Source organism: Equus przewalskii, chromosome 13 (genome assembly GCF_037783145.1).
Source record: "Equus przewalskii isolate Varuska chromosome 13, EquPr2, whole genome shotgun sequence".
Classification (NCBI taxonomy): domain Eukaryota; kingdom Metazoa; phylum Chordata; class Mammalia; order Perissodactyla; family Equidae; genus Equus; species Equus przewalskii.
In genome coordinates this window covers 16967457-16990504 of record NC_091843.1, presented here as the reverse complement: position 1 = coordinate 16990504, position 23048 = coordinate 16967457, and the positions used below count along the sequence as shown (strand labels likewise).

Genomic DNA, 23048 nt, shown 5'->3' with positions numbered 1-23048 from the left:
CTCATGTTATATTTCTATGCCTCCTGGACTCCTTACTCAAGTTCCCTACCTAGAAGACTTTTTTCTTGTAGAAAAGGCACTGGTTTTGCAATGACTCCCTGCTAAGTTCCAGGAAGGTGTCTGATTGGTTGTCTTCATCTGTACCTCTATACGAACATCTTTGCTGTGGCCCTTACTCTACAGAAACCTTGAAACCCTCCTCCACATTATTCTCCGTGATGAGTGAATGGGGTTTCCTCTGTGGCAGATGAACTAGGTTGGCAAAGAGGGATATCTCCCAAGTATCAGTATCCATGGTAACATTCTAGGCAAGAGGGAAGCATACTAACACTACTCATCCACCCCAGAAATTTTCAAGATTATCACGAGGCAGAACAAAAAAAAAGTCAATCCCACACAGCAGACAAAAATCCCTTTATATTGTTAAATATCCTCTTAACCCTCCCCCTTTGTCCAACCTTCCTTTAAAAAGCAGCCTCCTATTTTGTGGTCTACACTCTTTACTCAGGCAGCTATTGCCATACATTTACATTCTTCAACTTTCAAGTAGTTTGTGTCTACATTTTCGCTGGGGATGGAGAACAGAAAAAGGAGTAGTGAATCCTGGGGAGCACAGAATTTCTTAATTTCTTTTAATTCTTTCAGTATGTCTCCCTTCATTCAAATTGAAAATCCACCAAATCTGTTTTCCTATAGGATGGCTTACAGAGAAACAGTCTCTCCTCCCCCACTCTCTGCTCCCCTCCCCCACATTGTAATAATGATTTCCAAGACTGCATGATTTTAAATAAGGATTCTTGGCAGAACTGAGGAGATACACTTCTGTCGCTGGTGACATAGTTTATGGGATTGCTAAAGCATCTCTTGTCCCCACGAAAGCCAGTCCTTGCATGCTGTGTGTGCCGTGAAGGGTTAAAAAGCGCTGGAAAGACACCACGCATGTGTTAATTCGTGCTGCAGCAGCGTGCATCACTTCCACTTTGACCTCATAGTTAATCTGCGTGATAGCTGATCACGCAGAAATTCTAGTGATTTTTCTATTTCTTTTAAATACACACACGCACACACACACGCGCGTACACACACACAGCCCGGCCCCCTCTAAAGAAAGAATCAAAACAAAGCAAGCAAACAAACCTAAGTCGATGGACCTGGGGGAGTATGTGTGAGTGTGAGGGAAATGAGTATGTGTGCGCGCGTTTCTCTCTCCCTTATTTGTCTCGGTATGCGTCTCTCCCTGTACCCTCCCCCTGCCTCAATTATATTATTCTCCCAGACTTGGAAGCTGCTCCCTGAACTGACGCTTTGATGGTATCTGCAAGCGTTTGTGCTGATCTTATTTCTGTTCCCTGAATATTAATTCCTGAAGCTGGTAGCAATACAGCTCCCCAGTGACAAGCCCTACTAGAGGCAGGTGGGGGGAGCCACCATCAGATCATAAGCATAATAATAATACAAAGGGGAGGGCTTCTGCAACCAAGAGGCAAGAGGCAGAGGAAGAAAAAAAAAAAGCGATGAGTTCGACAAATATATGGAGCACAGGAAGCTCAGTCTACTCGACTCCTGTATTTTCACAGAAAATGACGGTGTGGATTCTGCTCCTGCTGTCGCTCTACCCGGGGTAAGATGGGCTGTTTTCGGTGTCGTTTTGTTCCGGAGAGGTGGGGGAAGGGGTGGGGATGTGGAACTACGGAGACCACCCGGATTTAGAGCACTCTTCTAGGATTTGGGGCTTTAGAATTTAGGGGAATGTGAATACAGGCGGCGGGAAAGGGAGGGAGGAATGACGAAGGTCACTTTCGTTTATTTATTAATTTATTGGAATTTATTTATTTGTTTTGTTTTAGAGTGGAAAAGCTAACGTCATAAAGACTTTGCGTTTTGGGATAGCATTTTGATGTTACTGCAATCTGTTGTCGAGGTGGGCTGTGTTGATACATGCCGGCATTTAAGGCCGTATTGGAGGCGTTTGGGGTGGGGGTCTGGAGGAGAAAACTGCAGATGGGGTCCTGGCGCACACCCAGGAGATATGTGTGTGGGAGGAGGGATTCTGTTCCTGTACACCAAAGTACTGCTTGCTCCTGCACCTGGGCATTCTTACGATCAGTCACCCAGGTTTTCTATCCAGCCCCATTGACCTGGCAGCAGCCTCTCTGATGGGAAAACATGCTTCAGCACCAGGGACAGCAGTCCTGACTAGGGCCAAAGGGAAAGAGGCTTGTCTGACCTCACAGGACATCTCTAAATCTACACAGGACATCCATATAGTGCAGACAGAAGGTCGACAGAGCCAAGGGGGCACTAATGATGTCTGGGGACCCTGCTCTGATTATCTTTATTCCCTTCTTGAGATGGGAGGGGGACTACTGGGCAGGGGTGGAGAATGTAGTTGATGAATGCATGGAGGAATGTATGTCTGGAAAAGAGTTGGCCTTCCTGCAGTGTTGATAGATATGCTGAACCAGGTGAATGTGATGCCCAAATTTTGAAATTATGGATTAATGTCTTACCACCTTGCTGCACTGAATAGAAAATATGGGAAAGGGGGGGCGATGGTTTCCCCAAAACCCTGAGCAGGTATGTGCTCTGAAGTGCTTTGCACCTAAATTTTCTTGAACTTTCTTGCACCAAAAGTGTCAGGGGAATATCCTTTCACGTATTGTTCACCATTTAACAACCCACCTAAATAACACCCCCACACACTCATCCTTTCAGGATCTCCAGCCAGGACCAAAGGCAGGTTAGAGGTCCTCTATTTACATTACTTACACTCTTCTATGCTGTCATTTTGAAATAAAACTCCATAAGAATTACTTCAAATCTGCCCCCCCCCCAAAAAAAAGGAAAAGAAAAACTAGCTACAAAATAAATCAAGCCATTTCCCTAAGGTTTTCATGGGAGTTGACACCACTCTTTTAAGTAGCAGGTGTAACACAGGGAGCTAAAAGGGATGGTGGTTAAACTATTATTTATTTTATTGAAAATTTCTAGTTAACTTTTTGGGTCCTTCATTCTCTAGGGTAGGTAATGAGGAATGTAGATTTCTGATACTGAAGAGACCCAGGCAAAACAAGGAGTGAAGCCTCTCTTTGGGGTATCTAAGCAGAGAGAGGGCCTGCGTAACTCTCACAGCACTTTTCATACCATTCTCCTTTACTATAAAAATAAAGTGTATTTTCATTAAGAGTATAAGATTAAGTAGCTTTCTCAGAAGAAGGGAGGGCCTTTCACTGGAAATGGTTTATGTGCCCATATATTTTAGTGGAATCCTGGAAAAACAATTTTTTCTATTCAAAATTTGCACGCGTATTTTTCTATTAAATGTTCTGTGTATCTCTTAATTTGTTTTCGAAATTAGAGAGTTGATAGTTACTTTTTGGATAGAAAATATTCTCATGTTTCTACCATTTATGAAACCTGTGGATTAAAATCAAGACAAGTCATAGGGAAATACATCATTCCTTCCTACTCACATCCATGTTAGTAAATAACTTTATAACTAAATAGATGAGGATAATCTTATGTATTTTGTCTCCAGTGGTCTTATTTTAACCAAAACATGTGTAATTTTATTCATAATATTTTCATATTTAAGATGTCTTCTTGTTGCAATAGCTCCACTGTTTCTTTCCCAATATTATAAAAAGTAAAACTTAGTGATATATTTTAATTTTCAATTCTTAGCATAGTAGCCTAGATGAGCTGTTTAAATAGCTCTAAATGATGGGAATTATGTGCCATGTAAACTCTTCAATAGGAGGATTTTTACATTTTCTCAATAATGACTGAGAATGGAGTCAGTGCAATATGGTGCAGAGAATGTGATCAGAGTTTCACTTTGCTGCAACCCCATAAAAAAGCCATTTGGATGGCTGAATAGCGCTGGATGGAAACAGAAGCTCTGATCTCTGAAGCTGATCCTAAAGAAGGACAATGAGTACTGAAAAAATATGGAGTACTAGGAACCAATTTGAAGGAGGCTTTTTGGGTAAACAGTGACAGTAGTACCAACTAGAAAGTTGAAGGGAAATTTTAAAGATAATAATTAATTGACTTTTTGATTTGCATAACTCCAAAGAGTAAGTTTTCCCCCTCATTAAATTGATTAAATTCATTAGATTGTGTCTACACAAAAGTAAAACCAGGAGGAATTTAAAGCATTGGGGTGAGGATGTTAATAGCTAATATTTCTTCTTATGTGAAATAGTTAATTTCTGAAACTAAAAATGATCTAAGATGTCGTAAGAATGACCTGGAGAACTTGCTAAAATGGAGATTCCTGAAGCATACACTGAAAGATTCTGAATCGTTATGTCTGAGGTGGAATACTCACTTTCAACAAGTACCCTAGATCGCACATTGAAGAAAAGTGGCATATGCTTTACTGATTTCCAAAAGTTTATTCATCACCATATATAATGTTTACAAGTGCTTTGATTATTACCACTTCAACTGAGCACAATGAGCCAATTTTATATACAGCATTTTCTATTTGAATGTAAATCACTGAGTGTATTATACAAACCATAAAGGATAAGAAATAACTATACAGAATTTTAATAAACTCACTTCATTATGAGAAAACATTGATTGAAAACATAAAACTTGCATACGTACATGAATGTGTATGTAACTGTACTCACAAACTGTATGGACAGACTATATACACTCCATGTACAACTATTCATATATGTAGGTTTTAAAACAAATTTCACTATCTTATAAACTCTTTTGATGTAACTACATTCCATCTTAGAGTAGAAATACCCTAAGCAGAAGAAAGAAATTGGGATACAATAGAAAATTATTTATAGTAAATAGGAACAAGAGCTAGAGTTAAGGATGTTTTTATTTCTATTAGAATAAAAGTAGACTTTATAATATACTTAGAGTGGCAAAGAATTATCTTTCAAGGATAAGTTGAACAGGGATGAATTTGATTGAATTTTCAATAATTAATGTAACTCTTACTTTGAAGTGCCACTACTGAATTTTTTAAAAGAAAATTGAATTAAAGATTTGTAAATATTTTCTGTTCCTGGCTAGTGCCGGAATAGAAATGCTTCAGGTGACTTTTCCTATGAGCTCCTAAAATTTTGCATCCCATAACTAATTTTTTCATAGTTTTTAACTTTAACAGGCTATGACCATGCATGTAGAGGGAGTATTGTAATTCTTCACTATAACTCTCTTTATTTACAGAATTAATCTCTATAGACAAGCTTGTTACGTCCTATCTTTTCCACCTGGTGTTACTTAGAAAAAATCATTTTCTCAGCATATTTTATGGCTTAGTTGTAGACATTAACATTTCAAACAGTCTACCCTGAGATAAACATCTACCTTAAAAAAAAGAAAAGAAATACTTATCACCCAGTATTTTTCAGAATTCAGCTGCCCACCACCTTCTAAACAAAACATCTGGATTGTAGGCAGGAATTGAAAAATTGGCTTTTAATTTAAATAATTAGTTACATAAATGTCTCTCTGATATCTTGCATTCAGTTTAGAAGAGTGAATCATCTCAAAACAACTGAATTGCAAAGTATTTAATGATAGAAGTCTCTCTTATACACATTTTAAAATTTGTTTCATGTCAAGGATTTCTGTTCAAATTGAAAGTTACGACCGACTTTAGAGACTTTATCTTTGTTGTAAATATTATGTTACTAGGGCTAGGGCTATTTCTCACTGTCACAATTTCCTAGCAACTCCAAGAGAGACTTTCCACAGTTTAAGTACGAGTAGGCTTTATTGGAATGACACATACTTGTGATTGAAGGGGAGCAAAATTTGACATGCCAAAATATGCCTCTTTGCCATAAGGATTATTTTAGGCTGATTATTTTTAAGACAGCAGACACAGGAAAAACTCTGAAAAGTAAATATAGAAGATACCCTTTTGTAAGAGGCATTTACATTTATAATGGAAATCTCCATTTGTAAGGGTGTCTTCCTCTCAGTACCAGGAAGAGAAGGATGACTAAATCTCTAGAAATTTATCAATGGAGGCAGCAGAGACTTAAATCTGCAGAGCAACTTTACCCTTGTTTACGGTTCTTTGCCTGATAATCTCCCATAACTGAGTCCCCCCACCTCCACATCTTATTTTGTCTTTAGCTAGTGATGGCCTTTAGGGTGGTGGGTTGGGCCATTTCAGGGAGTTACTCAGTTTTCCTGGGTCTCTCCTGTGTGTACAGGAGGAATACATGTTATTAAACTTGTTTGTTTTTCTCTTAATTTTTTTATTATAGGGTGTCTCAGCCAAGAACCTAGAAAGGTAAAGGAAAACTACCTTTTCCTCCCCTACATAGTTCTCCAAAGTACTTCTGCTAAAGTCACTGATCACAGAAGATTGGTTAAAAGTTATAATTAGCACAGTTCAGAAATTATTTGACGACCATGGGTGTCAGCACAATTTAAATACTTAAAGATTCAGAATTTCCAGTGGGATGGACATTCCAGATGTGATACCCTATTCAGGTAGATGTGGAGAGAATAATTCATCTCTCTATCACTGGGTTATAAGAGATCTATACGACATCTTCAAAGTCAGAAACCAAATAGTCACAACCTAGTATCAATTTCAGATTTTTACATCTAATTGTGTCATGTGCATATAAACGTGGAACCAAATTTTTATGTATAAATATTAATAAATAATATATATTTCAATTAATAAAGGTTATATCTTAACTATATAAAATAAATTTTAATTAGTTAATATATAATTAATATATATTGTATGCACACAATTTTACTAAAATCTGTGAAGTAGTTATTGTCAATCAAGTTTGACAGACTTAGAAATCAAGATTATAGAGAGATTAAATGACTGGCTTAAAAAAGCAGATAATTAGAAGTAATATAAAATAATGATAATTATGTATGTGGCTAGAGATAGAGGTAGATGTATAACAATGAATAAACATATATATATATATATAAAATAAATGTGTGTATATGTATACATATACTCCCCATCCTGGGCTTCCTGTCCTATGTCCCTTGGTGGTGCCCTCCAGGAACCATGGTGCATCTCTCACTCCACTCAGCAGCACTAACTAACTGGGATCCCTGACAGAGTTATCAGCGAGGTCACTGTGAGTCCTACCCGTGACCTGCCAACAGTGTTGCTCCAACGGGAGCTTTCTCCTTTCTGTGGCCCCCACCACTCAGCATTTACCCAGTGCTTATCACTTTGTCCCAGAGCCCTTCTCCCCACGTAGGGCCTCAGAAAGCCTGTTTCTTCCCTGCCTTTTCTTCTGGGCCATAGCCACTCTTATCTCAGTATGTCTTTTTCTAAAGATGCCCTTTTTGTGTAAATAAATTTGGAGTTTTCTCTCAAAAAATATTTAAAAATATGTATATGTACACATCATAAAGATAACTGGTTATATTTTATATCTATCACTAATTATCTTCTGAAGTTTTGGACCAGTTTCATCCCATCAATGTGCTTTCTTATATTATAAGTGTACTAACTAGTCTTGATTATCTATAAGATATTTATTAGCTCGAATTTTTATAATTATTTGAGTCTATCTTCAGATAATGGAATCTAGAACAGACACCTTGCATCCAATCTGCCCTCTGAAGAAATTAAAATATTCATTCTGTATAGCAGCACGGTTTGAGATGCTCAGTTGCCATCAATCACACCATTATTAAATTTATCTTATCTCGATTGAAAGCTCTAAATAAAAATGCTCAGAAATAATCTGCTATTCAGTTGTTTTATGAGTTTAAGAACATGTTAAATAACATTATTTAGACCCTCAACCAAAATTATGTTTAGAAAATATATTTTCTTAATGGTTATGTCTGCAAAAATAGAGCAGAGTTTAATCTACAATTCAGTCGTTACCCAGCAATTTAACTACTGCGTGTCATCTCATTTTCAGAGATCCTGCCTTCCATTGAGCAAGTTTACAGAATATCTTGCTCAACATCACCCTGCAGTTTTCCCACAAAAATCCTTAGAAAAGTGAGAGATAAAATTCAGGCAACTATACTTAATATCAAAGTAGAAATAATATTACTACTTCAATATCTGGATATCTTTATCCTCAATACATAGACATCTAACGTTGACATTTTTAATTATCTCAATCATACAAGAAACTGCTTGGTTAACTTGGGCATGTGATAACTTAATATCGAGTTTTAATTTCTAGAGGAAGAGGAACTTATAATTTCTAGAAATCGGGGCTTTAATTTTTCTGAGAATGTTTGCATGCACATTCTTATTCTCTCTATAGCCTTATGAGCTAGATGAGGAAGATAATATTTTATCCTTCTGATGGCTGTAAAAAATGAGATATGGAGAGGTTAAGGGACTTACTCAAGGCTCCTTGAATATTAGCTGTCCAGCAGGATTGACTGCCCTAGTCACATTTCTAGCGCAATCTACCACATTACACAAGTATAGTCACCTTTTTCTTTTTAAAAATAGAGAAATCCTTGGATTGTTTTGAGATGTAAAAGGCCTCTTCAGTTTGCTTTCCTGGAGGGTTATTTGCTATTCATTTCTTCCATATCCTAGAGAATAAATAATCTTTAAAAGGAAATAAAAAACTTCTTTTAAGTTACACATTAGTGGCTTAGAGTAAAAAGAAAATTTAACTCTAAATCACATTAAGCCCTATAGTATTATGATATGTGTGTGCAAAATACGGTACTAATTCTATATCATTATAAAAATCATTGTATAACTCTATAGATAAAGTGCCATGTAGATGCTAAATAAGTAGCACTGATATTACACTCTCCACCCATTCATAAAGAAAACCATGTGAATACCAAATAACATAATAGTGGGGAGAACAAGGAAGGCTCTTTAAGCAAAGGTCCTTTGTAATAATTGAAACCCTGCCATGAACTTGTTTAGTTGTAGAACCAAAGTATATGTAGTGAGACAAATGTATGCTGAGTTCTGTAATTTATCTGGACATATTTAAATAAAATGGCCCAAACAATCTGAATATAACTTCCAATATAATCTCAAAGAAATAAATGACTGACTTATTCACGTTCTTTTTTGTAGGTTATTAGTACCTTTTTATAAGTTGCTTTTGAAAACACTTTTGAAATACATAATTGAGGGAAACAACTCTGGATACAAAAACGAACAGTATTTCAGCCAGATCTGTGGTAGGAACCAGATGTATTATTACGGGGCAACAGAAGCCACAATATCTGCCATGATGGAGTGTGAATTCTCACTGGGTGGGAGGCAATGGTCAAAGAGGTGTACAGGCAATTATTAAATTTTAACTCAGGTAAATGCGACATAAGAAAGTCACATGGTGCTGTGAGAGACTATAACAGCATCCTAGCATGGTGAAAGAACGGGACAGAGAAACAGATCCCACCAGCCAGCTGAAACTGATCTACAATTATCTAATTGATTGGTTTCGATATTCCAACATTCTTTTCTTGGTCACTACGGTCCTTGCTGGATTTGTTGGTCTCAGTTGGAGAGGTTTTCACCCTCCAATTGAGAAAATGAATAATACTTTTTTGAAGGAGAAAAGTGGTGTAAATTTTTAAAAAATGTTTTGAAAATGATTTTTCTTTAGTATTTTTAAAATATTATTTATGTAATAGAGGACCATATTAAGGATAATTAGCTATACGGTCATACATGATCTTATTTTAACATAGACTAAATTCACTAATCAATGGCCAGTTGATGGGTTTTTGCTCAACCCACTTCCTATCCTGTAAGTCTTCAAGTTATATGCTTGAAAATGGATCTATTTTCCTACCATCACTTGCAACTGATACTTCTTCTCTGAGTCTTTGTCAATCCAACATGAATAGGCAAATACAGTCAAATAGGGAAAAAAGAAACATGACCATCTTAAATGGTCATAAAATCATAACAGTTGTGAGCTTCAATTAATTTCAGAAATATTAAGCATGAAAACTTGGATACAATAGGATCAAGAGATACTGTGATTATTTTGGAGCTTTTTTGGAATTAAGTGCAAAATGCACTGCGAATGGCCTATAGAAATATGTACAGGAGATTTTAGTGCCTCAGTGATTTTTCGATATTGATACATTATAATCTTTTGGTAAAAGAATAGATGCTAGTAATTACATGTTAATAAATTATCAGTTGTTTCTTAAAACCTATTTTACCTATTTTCTTCCAGTATCCCCCTTCATCTTATTCTATTAGAATAAGCAAGCATTTAGTTCTTTTCAAATAATCGTCTTTCTAAAAGCAAGTTGCCCTATACTCAGGCATCTACACACAAATCTGCCACTTTTGGATAATGTCTTTTTTATCTCATAAAAGAATAATTTCCCCAATAGATGAGAGATTGAGTGAGTACATATTCTTCTTAAATTATTCCAAAATGAAAGAAGAAATAAGGCATTGTAAATTTGAGGCAGCATTCAGATATTTTCCATTTCTTGAAAGGAAAGTAGTTTTCTCTGGTATTTCTTCATAGGGAAAATTTGAAGTGATAATTTTTGGACAATAACAACAGCATCTTGATGATTTCAGGTAAAAATGATCATTTAACAAATTATCTCCTTTTAACTTTCCTTTGTTGATAGAAGTTTACATTATTTAAAAATTAGTTTTTAATAATTTTCAAAAAACACCTCTTGGATTTTTAAAAATGGATATATTTGGACTTGATTATTCTTCATTCAATTCCACAACAAATTACTTAAATGATTACTTAAATTATTTAAATAATAACTTCACAATCTTTATAAAATCATACTTCATTGATCAAGTTATTGGAAATTATAAATATTTAGTTATTTTTAGTTTATTCTACACCCACATAAGTTTTATAAACTAAGTTATCTTAGGGAAGTCCCTTAAGCCTATGACTAACATTTTTTGTTATATCTATAAGACGTTTGATTGATATTGGTATATTGGAATATGTGATGTCCACTCCTAAAAATGTGGAAAATGAATGATAGAAATACAGCCATGTTTAGATATTATTATTAAGATATTTAATTTTACACTTTGTATTATGAGATGATACTTAAAATCTGCCTGAATTTCACAATAACTGATTTATTGAACATGCTGGACTTAGATAAGTATCATCTAGAAATTGTTTCTCTTCAAACCTCATCTGTTGAATCTCTCTTCTCCACATCTGGGTAGTATCTAAGGTAAATTCCATAACTTTTCCATTCCTCTTAGAGTTTACAATAATTTCATTTTCAGGTATTAAATTCTCATTGAAATTGATCCTTCAATCTGTCATTCAGTTGGAATTTTTTTCTGTTCCCTGATCAGGCCTGCCCTAAGATTTCTTCAGCCTGACACTATTTCTTCACTTTTTTGTTAGGCTCCTTCTCTCCTCTTATTATGCTGCTTTTGGCTTTTTCAAGATTGTGGTGGAGAGAGGGAGGACAGATAAAGGAGCAGAAAGATCTTAATTTGAACTGTCTGGGTGACAGATGCATGATGCTGAGTCATTCTTTCATGGGGGAATTGGGTGAGTTCTATGGAGGTAATCCTCTTCCTCCTTTCTTCTTCTGGGAACCTCCAGCATTGCACTACATTCCCTGATGTGGGTTATGCTGTATGATGGCTGACGTTGTATGATACTCTCTCAACTCCACTTCCAGGACACGTTCACCCTGACTCTCTGCTAGCATTGTCTTGCCAAATAGACAGTCTTTTTAAAATGATTCCAATATGACTATTTGCCTGGCATCCATTTAGCTCATGAGGAATGAATGAATGAATAAATAAATAACAAAACAGCAAAATTGCCTGTCAGATTCTGAAACTGAAGTTCTTTCTCACTCAGATTCACTGTTGGGGTTGTTCAAACCACCCTGTTACCTTTAGAATTTTTCAGGAAAGAATCAGGCTATGGTAGTCATTAGAACTGCTCAGATTCTAAAGAATGCAGGTCAAATTTCCCTAAGAATTCTCTATCCACCCTGCGTTCAGAGAACACTAAGAAGCGGATATGCAAATTTCCTGTTTGGGATAGAGAGACGAATTACCTCTGTTAGTCCTCCTAGACTTAGACATCTTTGAGTGGATTTCTTGGCTTTCATTTTCAATTGCCTTGAGGTACAGGTGGAGCCAGTACCACTGTGGGAGGAAGGGAGATGATACAGCACAGCTCTTTCTATTCTTAGGCGGATAACCCTCTTCCACAAGAACTCCTCTCTCACTGAATCCCTGAACTTCTAGTATAAGGCTATAAGGTGGGTGAAGAAAAAGGAACTCAAGGCTGGTTTTTGGCCTTTTCTAGCAAGTTCTGACTCTTCTTGGCAGTCTACCACACTTGTATTAAATGAGAGTGTAACACTTCTCAAATGTTTTTCTCAGTTCCCAGACATCAGTCATGATAACAACAAAGAAAGTACATTTAATATTCTCTTCCCTATGCAATGCATTTCTCTCAGACATCCACTGGTTAGTTCACCTTCTTCAAGTCTTGCTCAGATCTCACCTTCTCAATGAGGCCTATACTGATCATTCACTGATCGGTGCAAATACCCCTAAATCCTGTACTCACCATCCCACTTATCCTCTTCTATGTTTTATCTTACCTTAGTACTCTCAGCCTTCAGTAAGGAAGTAGACAATTTTTTATTAGATTGCTTACTGGTTTATTACTTTTACTTTTTATTTCCTATCTCTCTCAGCTAGAAGGCAAGATTGATTAGAGAGAAATGCTATTTCATCCACTGATACACCCCAGGCTTTTAGAGAGGTGCCTTACCCCAAATAGATATTCAATAATTATGTTTAATTAAATAATAAAAATTTCTTCTCCTTTTTCCTGAAATTTATCTTCTTTGAAAAATAGAAAGAAGAAGCTTTTCATCTTTTCTACAGTATCTCATTCTAAATCCAACATATATAACTGCTGACAAGAACAAAAAAGCAAATGGGTTCTACAGTGTAGTGTGGTCCTTAAGAGCATAAGCTATGGTGCCACACTTAACCAGGATTCAAATTCCTACCCCTGCCATTTGCTACTCAATGGCCCTCAGTAAACCTACTTAACTTCATTCAGCCTCAGCCTCTTCATATAAAAAAAGGAAGACAATTATTCTCCATAAGCTTTTTTTGGAGTAGTAATTATAATACATATTAAGAACTTGGCACATGGTAAGCATCCTTTATATATTATTGTTGCTGTTTTTATTACTACTACAGGGTCATTATTTATTTCCTGGGGATATTCCTAAAAGTATAAGTAGCCTCCCCACCCTTGTTAAACTCTACGTTTGGGGAAAGCACAAGAGAGGGGTTTCTCAATAAAAATTTCCTAATTCTCCAATTGCCTGTCTTAACTTGTATAAGATGAGAAAATTGGATAGAGGTCCCTAAGTTTCTCGAATGCTTATATGGTTTATTCATTTTAGATCATTATTGTAAACTTGATAGTATTTCTAATACATGTGGATTAGTTCCCAATATAACAAGAAAATATATGCTGACACATGGGACTTCTTCCTGAAGACAGCTTCCCTCACTATAGCAAGGAAGGGTTTTTTCCCAGAGATAGTGTGAAACCATTGTCTTTGAGTTTCTGAGGAAAATTATTCAGAACAAACTCATGTATGTTGCTATTCTTTACTATTATTATTATTTTATTGAGGTCATAGTGGTTTATAACTTTGTGAAATTTCAGTTGTATATTATTATTTGTCACTCACCATATATATGTGCCCCTTTACTCCTTATGCCTACCTCCCAACCCTGCTCCTCTCTGGTAATCACTAATCTGTTCCATTTGTCCATGTATTTGTTTATCTTCCATATATGAGTAAAATCGTATGGTGTTTGTCTTTCTCTGTCTGGCTTATTTCACTTAACATAATACCCTCAAGTTCCGTCCATGTTGTTGCAAATGGGACTATTTTGTCTTTTTTTATGGCCGAGTACCATTCCATTATATAGATACACCACATCTTCTTTATCCATTCATCACTCGATGGGTACTCAGGTTGCTTCCATGTCTTGGCTATTGTGAATAATGCTGCCATGAAGATAGGGGTGTATAACTTTCTTTGAATTGTTGATTTTAAGTTCTGTGATAAATACCCAGTAGTGGAATAGCTGGGTGGTATTGTATTTCTACTTTTAACTTTTTTGGAAATCTCCATACTCTTTTCCATAGTGGCTGCAGCAGTTTGCATTCCCACCAGCCATGTATGAGGGTTCCATTTTCTCCACACCCTCTCCAACATTTGTTATTTTTCATCTTGGCAATTTATACCCATTCTAACAGGTGCAATGTGATATCTCAATGTAGTTTTGATTTACATTTCGCTGATGATTAGCAATGTTGAACATCTTTTCTTGTGCCTGTTGGCCATCTGTATCTTCTTTGGAAAAATGTCTGTGCATATCCTCCGCCCATTTTTTGACTGAGTTGTTTTTTTGTTGTTGAGTTGTATGAGTCTTTATATATTTTGGAGATTACCCCTTATCAAATATATGATTTGCAATTATTTTCTCCCTGTTGGTGGGTTGTCTTTTCGTTTTGTTCCTGGTTTCCTTTGCCTTGCAGAAGCTCCTTAGTCTGATCAAGTCCCATTTGTTTATTTTTTCTTTGCCCAAGTAGACATGATATTTGAAAAGATCCTTTTAAGATTGATGTCAAAGAGTGTACTGCCTATATTTTCTTCTAGGAATTTCATGGTTTCAAATCTTACCTTCAAGTCTTTGATCTCTTTTGAGTTAATTTTTGTGAGAACGGTCTAGGAAAATCTGTGAATGTGTGAATATCGGAAGATATGGATCACTAGGGATAGTCGGAGGCTGATAACTAGAGTCTTTTGGATTTTAGCCATTATAATGGGAGGAAAGTTTTATCTATTCAGGTTTTTTGCTTTGTTTTGTTTTATTTTATTTTATTGTTGACTTGTGGGAGTACTTTATTAATTTTAGATAAAGATCCTTTGTCAAATACATGTAGGGAAAATATTTTTTCTGGTCTTTGGGTTATTTATTTACTTAGATGAGCATAATGTTTAATTAGAAAGTATAATTTGTCATTTTTTTCTATTATAATTAGTGTTTTTCTGTCCTAAGAAATTTTTGCCTTCTTCAAGTTTGCAAAGACATTTTCACATTTTTTCCTAGAGACTTCATAATTGTAACTTTTTTATTTATCTCATGAGTCATCTCAAATTATCACTGTATTTGTTTAATACATGTTAGAGATTGAGATTAATTTCTGCCATACATTTATCCAATAATTTAACCCCACTTTTTGAAAATATTTCCCCATTGACTCTCCTTGGTAACTTTGTCAAAATGTTATTAACATGCATGTTTACGTCTGTTTCTGAAATCTTAAATCTGTATTCCAGTCTATTAGTCTATTCGTTTTTTTTTTTTTTTTAAATTGGCACCTGAGCTAACAACTGTTGCCAATCTTTTTTTTTTTCTGCTTTTTTCTCCCAAAATTCCCCCAGCACGTAGTTGTGTATTTTTAGTTGTGGGTCCTTCTAGTTGTGGCATGTGGGACGCTGCCTCAACGTGGTCTGACGAGCAGTGCCATGTCCAAGCCCAGGATCCGAACCGGCAAAACCCTGGACTGCCAAAGCAGAGCTCGAGAACTTAAGCGCTCGGCCATGTGGCCGGCCCCTATTTGTGTATTCTTAATGTCAGTACGATGTTACTGATCACTGTAGCTTTATAGTAAATCTTGAAACAAGATAATGAATATGAAACACATTCATATGCGTTCCTTTGCAAGACTGATTTGTCTATTTTAAATCTTTCCTATCCTTATATACTTTAGAAAATTTGCCAGTTTATACAAAAACAAAGTGAAACAAAACAAAAATGTCCTGCTGTGTCTTTATTGAAATGGTGTTGAATATACAGATCAACTTATAAAGCATTGACATTTTCACAATTTTGAGTCTTGCAATCCATAAACAAGGTTAATCTCTCCATTTGTTTAGGTTTCCTTTAATTCTTCTAACTTACTGTATATTTCAGTGTAGACATCTTGCATATTTTCCTTAATTTTATTCTTAAGTATTTTGTCTTTTATTCTAAGTTGTATATTTTAAAATTTATTTCCCAAATGTTAATTACTATAATATAGAAAAGAAATTTATTTTGTATATTAATTTTATATTCTGTGATATTAGCTCTAGCAATTATTAATTCTAACAGTTTTTGTAGATTCCTTATGATTTTTATATACAATATTGTCTTCTGCAAATAAAGACAGTTTCACTTCAGAATGACTTCTTAAAACACAAATATGGTTACATTCTATTGTCGCATTAAAGTTTCACAATAACTCCCCTTATCTCATAAGACAAGATCCAATTGTCATAACTAGAGTTGTAGGTAATTTAACCATATACTTGTAGTACAAAAGGGAGAAATTTTTATTGTGAAAGAGGGTATAATTATTAATAATTATGTCAGGACCACAGGTGCCAACTGGAACTTTCCCAGGCAAACTAGGCATATGATCACTCAATATGGTCCTTCCAGATCTGATCCCTGATGACCTCTCCAGTGTCAGCTCCCGCCCCCTCAACAGACACAATTCAACTATATTTCATTAGATTCCTTCAAATACTAGTTTCATCTTCCTATCTCCTTTGCATGGACTACTTTCAGAACTTCTCACCCGTCTTCATTTTCTTTTGAAACTTTTAGTCTTTAGTATAGAATTTTCATCAGAGAGATATTTTAGGATTTGAGGGATATTTTATTAGAAATTTTTTCTATTTTATGGTTAAAAAGGAGAGGTCGTAGTGAATGATGTTTAATTAAGCTAAGTACTATTTTTGAAAGTGTGATAAAACATTCAATAGTAAAAGTTACTGTGCCTAGATTTTAAAAAATAATTCCAGTCACACCATGTTATGTTACCCAAAATCTTTTATATAATAAAATAAATAGCAAATAAAATCAACTCAGTGTCATAAAAACAACTGTTGGCACTCAGATACTCCTGACATACCCATCACAGTTGACTATGATTTTGCAGGTAGCCTTGTGGTCAACAGGCTATTAACAGAGTTTCCACAGCCCGTGAGCTGCTTTTGGTAGATCTGCTACCATTCACATTTGCAGCGCAATTTCTCTGAAGAATGAACATCAAAGTAAACTCTGTAGGGAATCTCATGGGGAAGGCGAGATTTCCTCATTCAATTTTATTCTCCTTGACTTCAGACTCAAAGTCATCTCCCAAGCAGATGTTTAAGTATCAATGAAATATGTCAGAAAAACTCAGATGTACGTATAGCACGAGATAAGAGATGGGGATTACACTCTCTGATTTAGGTGATCTGAATAGTGCCCTTAATTGTTATTTATTTTGTAAATCGCATTGTATTTGATTCCTACGCACTATGTTCCCGGCACTATGCCAGATGCTGAAGATGCAGCATGGAACATCGAACATGGACCAGTGCCTGCTCTTGTGGAACTTATATGCCAGAATGAAGACATACTTTTAAAAACATAAAACTATATTATATATAATATAATTATGTATTATGTATTGTAACCTTACTTTTACAAATTTACTTACAATGTTCTATCTGTATATTGTGTTGTTTTCCACTTATTGCCTCTGATTTAAGGAAATTGTTTAACCAGATACACACTTAACACTCAACCATTTTTTAAACCTACAGAGCCACATGATTCTGTCCATATTCACCTTGAAACAGGCTAACAGGGGGTATCATTTGACTCTTGTTGAAATCTAAATTGCCATGGTAACTATGTAATGAAAATAAAGACAAAGTAGACAAATATCTCCCTTCTTGCCCCCTGCCTTCCTACCATAAATAAATATTTATTGCTTTTCTAATCCTTGTTTGGCACTGTGCTAGCAGTTGGAGATAAAACAATGAGAAAAACAAACATCTTCTCAATTGTCTTGGACCTTGCAGTCTAGGGACAGGTAGACAGTAAACAAATAAACAAACTTCTAATTGTGATACCTCTTGAAGAAATAACTAAAAAATGTATGTGCTGGAGAAAAGAAAAAATTTACTTTAGATAAAATGGTCAGGAAAAGCCATTCTGAGTAATGGACAAGAAGTTGAGATTCCAAGAGCATCAAAAAAAATTCTACTATGAAAAAAGATTGACAAGAAGACCTTCCCCATCACAGGTAACAGCAGATGCAAGGACCCTGAACAGAGTAAGAACTTGGTGTGATTTAGGAACTAAAAAAACACCCAGATGGCTGGAGGACAGTGAACAAGGGTGAAAAAGCCAGGATATGGGATTTGGGAGGCAGAAAGCTGCTTCCTATTGCATGGTCTTGCAGCCATAAAGTGAAGAATTCGAATTGTATTCCAGGTAAAGGTTTTGGATCAGGGGAAATGCTTCGTAAAATAGTACCATCAGTTTTATTCTTAAGGAAGAAACATGCTTCTGTGATGTGGGGAATGATAAGGGTTGCAATCTACCTACTAATTATCAATTGCTTGGCAATCAACTAAATTGTTGACGTTTAGCTTCTTTAGAGTTATATATAATGTTGCTCTACATCTTGCTATGAAATCTTAGCAGGATCAAGACTTAGTTATTGATTCTGCTATTACGTCAATTGTTTGAAGCATAGTGATTATTTTATGGCATTGTTATGCAATTATTGTACTATATTTAGCTCGTGTGTTCCAACAGACATATTTTTATAAAGAGAAATTCTTTGCATCTAAGAAATAAAGGCAGTCTCTTAATTCCAAATTTATCAATGTGATTCAGGAGCATTTGGATGGCTGATTTTGAAATTTTAAGAGATTGTCATAGAGCATTAACAAAAGTATACTTATTTCCTATCCATAAAATATGTTGTTGAACTTAATCTGTGAACATAACATCCAAAAGCCTGAAAGAGATACAACAATCTACGTACCAAATTAAAAAGAAACCACAGTACCATTTCATTCATAATATTTTCTTTCTTCCCAGAAGAATTTTAAAATTTTAGACTCAATTACCTCATACTCTAATATCAAGAAATTTCACAAAAATAACGTCAGAGAATATTTTGAAAAATTCAGTGATCAGTTTACAGCATAATAGCTTTGTTTTATTTTTTGGTTAACATAGAGCAAAACTGACCTTTATTGGTGTGTAGTTGTATGAATTTTAACACACGTGTAAATTCTTGTCATTCAGTGTCCTAAATCAGGATACACAATAGTTAGTTCTATCTGCCCCAAAATGCTCCCTCTTGTTACTTCATTCTAGTCACACCCTCCCCCCACCCTTAACTCCTGGCAACACCTGGTCTGTTATTCATCACTGTAGTTTTTTCTTCTCAAGAATGTAGTATAAGTAGAATCATATCGTTCACTCAGCATAGTGCCTTTGAGGTTCATCTAAGTAACTGAGATGTCAAATAAGCACTGAAAAGAGGTTCAATATTATTAGCCATTAGGTAAATGCAAATTAAAACCACACTATGATACCACCACACAGCTATCAGAATGAACAAAATAAAAACAATGCCGGCAAGACCAAGCGCTGGTAAGGATGTGAAGCAACCGGGTCTTTCATACATTGCTAACAGGAAGAAAAATGGGAAACAATTTGGCAATTTTGTGTAAGATTCAACATACACCTAACATATTACTCAGCAATCTTCTATTTGCACAAGAGAATTGAAAATTTTTGTTCTGGAATAATAGCTTTTAAAAGAAATTATCTAGATAAATTTTTTTCTGGGATGCTTACATAAAAATGATTACATTAAATTTTCCAGACAAAATGGAGGTTTCTTTTATTTTGACTTGAGAGTGCATTCTTGATTGAAATAATCAGGACCTTCTCAGTGGTAGTTCCATTGAAATGGTAGTTAGCAAGGTGATCTTCTTTGATATCACTGTTGATTATGGACCCGAGGATACTGGAAAGACTAGAAAAAGTATTGATAGGGAAGATGCTGGGAGAAGCGTTGAATCCATGAGAGCCTCTTTTTGCAATTTACATTGGGTTTGCAGTTTCTTGAAAAAGGCAATAATATACTACCAAGAAAAGACAGTAGTGACCTTATTATTCCTTTAAGACACACACTTCATAATATGAACTCATTATCATTTAAAACTTTTAACTCTATTGCATGATAAGAGATCTAAATTTGTAAATATATAAATGATACAAACTGACCTTTTTCTATTATTTACACTTTTAATTTGCCTATGAGACCGGCATACTGATTTAAAACATGCTTAAACTTGGGATGAAGTTAGGATGATTTCAAGTTCCATTGGGACTTTTTGATTTCTACATTGTTTTGGAATTCTAAGAACAAAAATAATTTTAGACTTCCTAAAATACATGGATAGAGCACTTATGTGTGCTTATTCTCAGTATAGAAGTATTTTTGTTAATATCTATTATATTTTCCTAGGCAAAAAAGTACTGAAAATAGTGTTTAGCTCATGGGAGGTGCTTGTGAATGAACATACAATTTCTGTGACCTGGAATATTCATAATTCCTAGTTATGTAAATTTACATTATATAGAGAGGAAAACGGACTACTCATATAATGGGGGTGGGGGGAATGAAGAGGAAGAAAAATGCTAGCAACAAAACTGAAAGATAAGACTTGAATCACTTTTTAAAGTGATCAACAAAACCTTGATTTTGAGAATTTGTTTTATCCAGGAAGAACAAATAATGAAAACTTAAGAGTAGTCTTCTAGAAGTGGCCACGACCACAGGGGACAGATTTGGAATTTGTATGACTTGAACTTAAAGACAATAGTACAATTTTAGAAAAGAAAAAAAAGAAGTGAAAAAAATTTCCCAGAATTGCGGTCACTCAGATGTATGTATACATGTTGATAAAGCTCCTCATGAAAGTGAAAATTCGATCAGCCACCTGGACAAATTAGCTCCATGTTTCCAAATGTCTGAATATTAAAACAAAATTGGAATATTTCATTTCCTGCTATCACAGAACAGAACAGACTACAGGAATATGAATTTTCAATACATTTTGAACATATTTGAATATACATCTGAATACGTGTAGCTATTGCAGCAATAGAATCAGCCTTCATTTTCATACACTGGCTCTCAGTGACCTTTAAACTGCTCTAAATCTGGGACAGTTTAACCTTTGGTTCATGGACCATGAGAAAGTACACAGAGTTTCTCCTCTCCTATCTCCTACCTTCTTATCCTGTGTGGCCTCCTTACAAGCATGTAAACAATTTTGCATGTTTATATGTATGACCTATTTTGTTAGAAGAGGGACCATAAGTTGTACCAGTTCGTCAAAGTGTTTTATGTTCTAGAGAAATATATTCTTCTTACCACAGAAATTGAGATGTGGAAGTGAATGCGGAGGCAGATTGATAGAAATAACCTTGACATCAAGTTGGAGGTGCTGGCAGACAGAGATTAGTCATGTTCTGCTATGTGGCAATGTTTTTATTATTGCCTTGCATTGTTAAGTGTTGCCTTTTTCTAGCTGTTCAGGTATTTATTTGTCTCCTAAAATAGATGAGAGGTGTTTTGATATCAGCATTGTACTTCTTTCTGTCTGCAACTGTGCCTTGCACCAAAGTCTCAAATATGTGCTAATTAACTGAAGGATCAAGAAATCTAAATCTGTAAGGCATTGTTTCCCAAATTGGCCACCTTCAAGGTTTTTGCCACATCTAAGTGACACCTGGTCATTTATTTACTTAATGTTTTTCATAGAAGCAGTTCTTTTTAATATAATTATTTTATTTAATAAACTTAAAAAAGGCAATAAAACCTGGAAAATCAGTTTCACTTTTCATAACAGAAAACGACTGCAAAATAAATACAATGAAACCACAAAAATGTTATTGCACATTAATTACAGGTTATCGTCTACCAGAAGTGCTAAGCTGGATGTTGCTCTCCTTAGAAAGTAGATTAGCAAATTGGAAAACATGATTAAAGACAAATTACAAATTAACTGAGACTTTGTCCTTACTATAATTAGATGTGCTGAAAGAAAATTAAAAACAGAAAATTTTGTCTGTGTCTTTTAATGCTATGCTACATACCAGGGGCAGGTGTCCTAGCTTTGGGAAACACTGATATGGGGTGATCTTAACAGGACATAAATATTGCAGATGATGTTATTTTGAATTTCCAGTATACTTTGAAACACTAGTAAGAGATATTCGATTTGTTTGAGAGCAGTTAACAAAGTGACATTTGCTCTAAGAAAAGAAAGTCCAAGTGGCTCTGTCATGCTCTCTTGCAGGAGCTCTTAGTTCTGGTTGCACCTTAGAATTAGCTGAATACCAGAGTTTTGGTCCCATCCTGGGCCAATTAAATCAATATGCTAAGAGGTAGGCCTTCAACCCTGGTATTTTTCTTTTAAAGCCCTCTAGGGAATTTTAACCTGCAGCTAGGTAAGAATGACTGGTCTGTATCCTGTAGTGAACATTCAGTATATGCTGGACATTGTGCAGTCTTAGTGAACTACAGTCATCAGATAAATGAAGAAATATGAAGTATTTCCTTTTTGGAATATTTCTTGACAGTAAATAATTAAATCCTTCTTTGAAATTAGCTTTATGGTTTGCATGCCTTCTGTAGTTAAAATTGTTCTTGAATTTCCATAGTCAGAACATAACAAGAAATACAAGCTCTGTGTGTGTTTCTGGAGTGAGGGAGAGCAGCCCCAAAAGTTGTATTGGCCTAATTTGTCACCTTGTTGTCACAGTCCAATGGCAATACAAGTAGAGTGTCCAAGTTCAGCCACCTCGTAGAAAACAATTTGCTGCATGAGCCCAGCATACTTACAGGTTACTGCTTTTTAAATATTCCACATTAATGTATAGTGTGCAAGATCAGCTGCTTCAGTTTCCCCAACACCATTCAGGGTTTGAAGCCATAGCTTCTATTCTGTAGCAAAGTGTACACACACAGGAAATTGAGAATACTATTTATATCAATTTGTCAAAAGTCACATAAAAGTGCTTTATAAATAAAGGGATAAATTAGGAAAGTGCCAGTTTAGTACTCCTTATAATTATTATTTACAACTTAAGAATTCCTGTATTCACTGACATTTCTTTCTTACTACAATTT

General features: G+C 35.2%; 1 protein-coding gene across 2 annotated transcripts in view; it reads left to right on the top strand.

The window, feature by feature from the left end:
- The first annotated feature begins 851 nt into the window (after positions 1-851).
- Positions 852-23048, top strand: part of GABRG2 (gamma-aminobutyric acid type A receptor subunit gamma2) — a 100366-nt gene continuing 78169 nt past the window's right edge. The window contains exon 1 of one of the 2 annotated variants that reach the window (XM_008529361.2): positions 852-1621. In XM_008529361.2, the coding sequence (XP_008527583.1) occupies positions 1515-1621 (107 nt within the window). In that variant the 5' untranslated portion in view covers positions 852-1514. The remainder of the gene's footprint in view (positions 1622-23048) is intronic. The other variant, XM_008529360.2, reaches the window with a different exon arrangement.